This window comes from Acyrthosiphon pisum, chromosome X (assembly GCF_005508785.2).
Source record: "Acyrthosiphon pisum isolate AL4f chromosome X, pea_aphid_22Mar2018_4r6ur, whole genome shotgun sequence".
Lineage (NCBI taxonomy): Eukaryota > Metazoa > Arthropoda > Insecta > Hemiptera > Aphididae > Acyrthosiphon > Acyrthosiphon pisum.
The window spans coordinates 13,509,831-13,517,178 of record NC_042493.1 but is presented as its reverse complement, the minus strand read 5'-3'; the positions used below and the strand labels follow the sequence as shown (position 1 = coordinate 13,517,178).

Sequence of the window (7,348 nt, the reverse complement as noted above, 5' to 3'; positions counted from 1 at the left end):
CAGAGACACTGCAGTCACATTTACAGTGATAATGGTACTAATTTTGTAGGGTCCACAAGGTGTTATATTCATACTTCAAAAGACTAAAGAGCAACGTACAGTTGAAGAAGAGCTGTCACATCACCATGTTCAGTGGCATTTTATACCGCCCTCAGCACCCCACTTTGGTGGTTTGTGGGAGGCTGCTGTCAAGTCGACAAAAAAACATTTGTTAAAAATTAACACTATGGGTCTTCTTACCTTTGAGGAAATGAGCACCATGTTATGTAGAGTAGAAGCTGTGCTAAACTCGCGCCCTATATCACCCATGTCTGATGATCCATCAGATTTTACTGCATTGACCCCCGGTCACTTTCTGGTAGGAGGTGTTCTTACATTACCTGCTGAACCTGACGGTACAGGCATACCATTGAATCGCCTAAAGCGATTAGAACTTGTAAGGGTACAAGCTCAGACATTTTGGAAGCGTTGGAGTTCTGAATACTTACCACAACTCCATAAGAGAGGTTGCTGGCTGTCCAAAAAAGACAACATTGAAGTCGGATCCCTTGCAATCTTAAAGGAGGACAATTTGCCACCAATGAAATGGATTATGGTCAGAGTCACTCAAGTTCATCCTGGGTCAGATGGAATGGTGCGTGTTGTAACTGTACGTAACTCAGCGGGAAGAGAATTTCAGCGTCCAACTGCTAAGCTTGCTGTTCTACCCCACGCTAAGGATGAAGAGGAGCCAGTCTAATCAACTCAAATTACCTATCTTGTACGATTATGATTTTACTAATTCGAGTAGTTAATCATGTCAAATTATTGAATCTCATGTATCCTTAAGACTGAGTAGTAACTGTATATATTTAGCTTTGTATTATTTTATTAGTAGCAGCCCCTTTTGTTATTATAGTATTTGTATTTAATGTATTGTGTTTGTTGAAAGCCCTGCATCCTTTCAAGGGGGGGAGAATGTTCGTGCCAATATGGCCCTCGTTTTTATATGTGGTTATTATCAATGTTTTGTATCGATCTTATCGCGTGTATTGCGGCGCGGTCGATGATAGCAACAGCTGTTATGGGCTGACCGTCCAGTGCGCGCGAAGGATCGTTATTTTCCGTGATAAGTGTAAAAGTGATAAGTGTCTTCTATAAAATTTGTTATGTAAATTGTACTTGTGAGTTGTGAACAGTGTAAATCATGCTTTCAGTGTCACAAAGGTTCTTAAAGTTTGGTTGTGTATTTTGTTGTGGTGACACTGAAAGGTAATCGGGTTGACCGGCTAACGGAGCCTTCGTGTAACGTTTGTCGGCCACCCTTTTTCTTCTCGTTTGGTTGGTTGGTGCGAAAGCACCTATGTACCTTTTTCTTGTTCCTGCTGCAGCTGTCAAACCACGTTTTTTCTTGTGTGTGTTTGTGAATTCTTCTGTCTGGTAACTATCGTTAGCGCATTTTGTTGCCCATCATTTAATTGTTTTTTCCCCTAGTTTAGGGCGGTCATTGATTACCAGCAGAAGATTTGAGTTTTGTGGTTGTCGAGTTGTGTGTCCGCTGTAGCAGCTTGTATTGTGATTTGTTCGTCGTGTTGAGGTTAGCGGCGTTCTTGGGCGTGTGCGGGATCAACCCTGTGTTTTATTATTGTATTAAAGTTGATTATACGGATCCCGGCACCTCAAGGCGACATAACCTCAAGGGTATGTGGTGCACCATTAAATTATTATTGTAGACCGACGGGTCTTGGTTTAGTTACCTATTATTATTATTATTATTACCAGCAACTTGACTGTGATTGTAACTATTGTTAATTATTATAAATTATTATTAATGTATTTGGACCAAATGGTCACATATTTTATTATAACACGTTGATGCATATGTCTACCAACAATATTATTATTACTATTAATATACTTTAACCAAAAACAGTTGTCTCTTATATTTTATTACATTGGGACGGTTGCATCAAGTTGCAATCCTCCCGGCCGTTAAGGCTCATTAATTTATTTAACTATTAAAGCTGAAGGCGAGCCAGCATTTGGTGACCTCGACGTGATACTTATATTTTAGACAATTGTTTTAGTTGGTAAGATTATTAGGTTTCAAAATAAACATTTATATTGCATTCATTCACTAGTCAAGTTGTAGTTGAGAGTATATTTCTTTTTTTTTTGTTTTTATATTCAATTCTGTAAAATGTTACCAATTAATTAGGTACACATTCTAGTCATTCTGTAGTCAATTTGCAAATAGTGCATAAGATATTGTATTATTGTATTCCACCTGTCATCTGTGGGTTACCTAGTATTGTAGCTATTGTAAAATTGTACTGTCTTCAATCAACATGTCACCATCTGATCCTGACCGACAAGCTGAGTTACAGAAGTTAATAAAGAAAAGGAATCAAGTCAAAAAGTCAATGAAGTCAATCAAAGCGTTCATCGATAAATATGACCCTTCCACTAGATCACTTAATCAATTACAAACAAGATTAGATAGTTTAATGCAGTACATGTCCAAATATGAGGCGCTTCAGGATGAAATCGAGGACTCTGACTCGGTTACCAATGAAATGCTAGACGATCGTGTCAGTACTGATGATTTTTTCTGTTCACTTAAGGCTGAGGTTTTGGACCTAGTTGAACGCAACAACAAGTCAACATCTGATGTATCTACTGCACAGTCACATTCTATCACTCGTGACTCCATGAAATTGCCATCTATTCCAGCTCCCACATTCAATGGTGAATTGCAAAACTGGGTATCGTTCCTTGATTCATTTAACGCTATGTTTCATCAAAATACTGGACTGTCAGATGTGCAACGCTTACATTATTTAAAGTCTTGCCTAGTTGGTCCTGCAGTGGATGTAATCCGCACTATTCCAACTACTGATGTAAATTATCATACTGCGTATAATGCTTTAGTCGAAAGATACGAAAACAAATCTCTTATTATACAGTCGCACATACGGTCATTGTTTCAGACACCACAAGTCCAAAGACCTACTGCTAGCGAACTACGTCAATTACACCACCATGTTGTATCCCAAGTTAATGCCTTGCAGGCACTTGGTCAAAACATACATGAGTGGGATGCATGGTTGGTGACCTTGTTGTGTTGCAGGTTAGATCCTACCACTGTGGGTGAATGGCAGCTACTGCAAACATCAAAGGATCTTCCGAAATTCCGCGATTTGGAAAAATTCCTGGCAAACCGGGTTTCTGCTTATGAAGTTGGTGAAGTTAATAACCAGTCCACCCAACTTAAGCCACTTAGTGGTGAACGATCAATGCAAAAAAAGGTTTTATTTGCACATCAAGATGACAGCAGTCCATCCAAAGAAAGAAAATGTATAGTGTGTCCCGGACACCATCGATTAACAATGTGTGAAAATTTCAATAAAATGTCCATCGCTGAACGCCAAGATGTAGTTTTTAAAAACAGGTTATGTCATAATTGTTTGCATCCTGGGCATCAGGTTCGTCAATGTCGTAGTTTCAGTTGCACCAAATGTGGTAGACGTCACAACACCAAGTTACATAATGATGCAATGTTCAGGCCCCCTACATTAGCCAATGAACAGTCATCGTCAACCCAAGATGAACCTGTTGTAACATACGTTGAGCAAGCTAACAATAATCCTGCTGTGCTGAACCAGATAATGTTAGCTACTGCAGTGGTCAACTTAACAAATTCAACTGGCCAACAGATTCCATGTCGTGCCATATTGGATTCCGGGTCTCAGGTTTGTCTTATAACCAAGGAGTGTGCATCAAGACTGCATATTAGTGGAGTTCAAACTACAATATCATTAGCTGGTATTGGATCTGTAACTGCGAGAACTGGCACTACGATAGGCACCACCATGTGTTCACGACTTAGAGACTATGAAGCATACATCAACTTTCATGTAATCGATTCAATAACAAACAAGTTACCAATCCACCGTGTAAACATCAATCAATTAAATATTCCAGACACAATAACACACTGTTTAGCCGATCCTGGATTTCATGAACCAGGCAAGATTGATGTACTGCTTGGTGCAGAATTATTTTATGAGTTATTAATTGGCGAAAGCAAGAAAACACAGGAGGGCACTGTTCTACATAATACCTGTTTAGGATGGGTGCTAACTGGTTCAATGCCAATTGCAAATTCTCATATGTGCATGTCAAGTCTATTAGTACAGTGTCAATCAATTTCGTCTCTGGCGCCGACAGACCGTCCAACTTGTAGTGTCAAGAATGTCCAGTCAATAGCCGAATCACATTTTACCAGGACAGTAACCCAGGATCATTCTGGCCGATTTGTGGTCCAATTGCCATTCATACGTGATCCTGAGGTATTAGGCGATTCAAAATTTATGGCGCAACGGCGTTTCTTCAATCTAGAGCGAAAGATGAACCGAGATCCTATGCTAGCGCAAGAATATAAAAAATTCATGGCTGAGTATATTCAAATGGGTCATATGGAAGAGGCTGAAGACACTGACCTTCCTACTTATTACCTGCCTCATCATACTGTGACCAAGAGTGACAGCCTAACCACAAAAACTCGTGTTGTGTTTGACGGCTCAGCAGTAACAAGATCAGGCCTAAGTCTTAATGATATATTGGTATGTGGACCGCCAGTTCAACCTGAATTGTTATCCATTGTACTGCGATTCCGTCTCTATAGATATGCTTTGGTTGCGGACAATGAGAAAATGTATCGCCAGGTCTGGGTTGCACCTTCAGATTGTGATATGCAGCGAATAGTATACCGGTCAAATGCTGATGAAATATTAAAGAATTATAGACTGCTCACTGTTACCTATGGTACTAGAGCTGCATCATTCCTAGCCACACGATGTTTACTTGAGGCAAGTTATATGGTTCAAGATGCAAATGCTCGGCGTGCGATACAACAAGACTTCTACGTAGACGATCTGTTGAGCGGCTGTCAGAGCAAAGAAGAATGTTACAACCTGTACCAAGTGATGTCCACCGAGCTCAATAAAGTTGGTTTTCCACTTAGGAAGTGGTGTTCTAATTCTGAATTTGTACTATCAAAAATGTCCAATTCCGAGAGACAATCTAATTATATGTTGTCAATTAATGATGATGAAACCATAAGTGCACTGGGTCTTGTATGGCAGCCGAAGCTAGATGCTTTCAAGTTCATTTTCAAACCCTGGTCTCAACCACTTCAACTGACCAAAAGATCACTATTGTCTGATATTAACCGCGTATTTGACCCGGTAGGTTTTGTGTCACCTGTTCTCATTCGAGGAAAAATCTTTTTGCAGCAGTTGTGGGCTTTAAAATTAGGTTGGGATACGCCACTTCCACCAGAAATGCAACAAAAATGGAGTCAATTCTATGCAAGTCTCAAATCATTGGAACAATTAGTTATACCACGTCATGTCCCCTTCAGCAATAGTGAATCAGTCCGTTTGCATGGGTTCTGTGATGCCTCACAAAATGCTTACGGTGCATGCATTTACATTCTGTCAACCACAACAGGGCAAAGTCAATTGTATTGTTCCAAATCCAGAGTAGCCCCTCTAAAGGCAAGCACTATCCCTCGATTAGAACTTTGTGGTGCACTTCTTCTAGCCGAGTTGGTCAGCATGGTATCTAAAGAACTGGAGCGCATCAGTATTTCCTGTAATGCTGGAAATATCACATTGTGGACTGATTCATCTATTGTGTTAGCATGGATCAATAGTAACAAACCATTAAAGGCTTATGTATCAAACAGAGTGGCACAGATCTTAGATCTAACCAATGCTACCCAGTGGCGTCATGTGCCAACTGCTAGTAATCCGGCAGACAAAATTACTCGCGGCTGCCTAGCTGAAACTCTAGCTGAAAATAGCTTATGGTGGCATGGGCCAGAATGGTTATCTCAAGCTGAATGTAATTGGCCATCCAATAATGTTGTTTTACCATCAGAAATACCTGAACTTCGAATAATTCATTCAATCCTTGTTATTAATGAGCAACCAGAGTACTTCCTTGATGATAGATATTCCTCGTGGACAAGGTTGAGTAGAATTACCGCCTATTTATTGCGTTTTTGGAGTAATGCCCGCAGCAATGAAACTTCAACACGACATGTCGGTCATCTAAGTGTGCTGGAGGTCAACAAGGCTATTACATTGCTGTTGAAAAATACTCAAACACATGCGTTTAAGCAGGAAGTGTCTGATCTAAAGGCCAACAAGATCGTAGGGCGTCGGAGCCCTCTGCGCGCCCTCAATCCATTCATAGATTCTGATGGGCTAGTACGAGTTGGTGGCAGACTAACAAATGCTGACATCGCCTTTAATAGTAAATGTCCCATAGTATTACCATCCAGGAGTAATGTTACTCAACTTATTTTTAAGCACGAACATAATAGATTGCTCCATATAGGCCCTCAAGGTCTTCTAGCTAATATACATCTACGGTACTGGCCGCTCCGCGGACGGTTAATCGCGAAGAAAACAGTAAGGAATTGTATTACCTGTTTCCGTTCAAGTCCTAAATTCATCACTCCATTTATGGCACCCCTTCCGCGGGAGCGAGTAAACATTGAACGGCCATTTGCTCGAACAGGCGTAGACTTCTGTGGCCCTATTCTCATTCGCAGTGGCATCAGGCGAGTTGTAAGCGTCAAGTGTTATATAGCTGTCTTCGTATGTTTCGTCACTCGTGCTGTGCATTTAGAGTTGGTTAATGGTCTCACATCCGACGCATTCTTAGCTGCCCTGACTAGGTTCATGGCACGCAGAGGACACTGCAGTCACATTTACAGTGATAATGGTACTAATTTTGTAGGGTCCAACAAGGTGTTATATTCATACTTCAAAAAGACTAAAGGGCAACGTACAGTTGAAGAAGAGCTGTCACATCACCATGTTCAGTGGCATTTTATACCGCCCTCAGCACCCCACTTTGGTGGTTTGTGGGAGGCTGCTGTCAAGTCGACAAAAAAACATTTGTTAAAAATTAACACTATGGGTCTTCTTACCTTTGAGGAAATGAGCACCATGTTATGTAGAGTAGAAGCTGTGCTAAACTCGCGCCCTATATCACCCATGTCTGATGATCCATCAGATTTTACTGCATTGACCCCCGGTCACTTTCTGGTAGGAGGTGTTCTTACATTGCCTGCTGAACCTGACGGTACAGGCATACCATTGAATCGCCTAAAGCGATTAGAACTTGTAAGGGTACAAGCTCAGACATTTTGGAAGCGTTGGAGTTCTGAATACTTACCACAACTCCATAAGAGAGGTTGCTGGCTGTCCAAAAAGGACAACATTGAAGTCGGATCCCTTGCAATCTTAAATGGAGGACAATTGCCACCATGAAATGGATTATGGTCAGAGTC

General features: G+C 40.8%; 2 protein-coding genes across 2 annotated transcripts in view; both read left to right on the top strand.

The window, feature by feature from the left end:
* The window catches only part of LOC103309542, a 3,026-nt gene extending 2,287 nt beyond the window's left edge, over positions 1 to 739 (top strand). The window contains exon 2 of the mRNA XM_008185184.1: positions 50 to 739. Coding sequence (XP_008183406.1) covers positions 50 to 739 — 690 coding nt within the window. The remainder of the gene's footprint in view (positions 1 to 49) is intronic.
* A 1,534-nt stretch (positions 740 to 2,273) lies between these two features.
* Positions 2,274 to 7,328, top strand: LOC103309543. Its single transcript, XM_008185185.3, has 2 exons — positions 2,274 to 4,758; positions 6,283 to 7,328. The coding sequence occupies exons 1-2, from the start codon at positions 2,328 to 2,330 to the stop codon at positions 7,326 to 7,328; spliced, it is 3,477 nt and encodes a 1,158-aa protein (XP_008183407.1). The 5' UTR covers positions 2,274 to 2,327.
* Positions 7,329 to 7,348: the final 20 nt, after the last annotated feature.

What these genes read in the sequence shown, in the direction of transcription:
- LOC103309543 (XM_008185185.3), top strand. Translation starts at nt 2,328, where the DNA reads ATGTCACCATCTGATCCTGACCGACAAGCTGAGTTACAGAAGTTAATA. An exon ending in GCGAATAGTATACCGGTCAA is followed by an intron (nt 4,759 to 6,282) that starts ATGCTGATGAAA and finishes GCAGACTAACAA; the next exon opens with ATGCTGACATCGCCTTTAAT.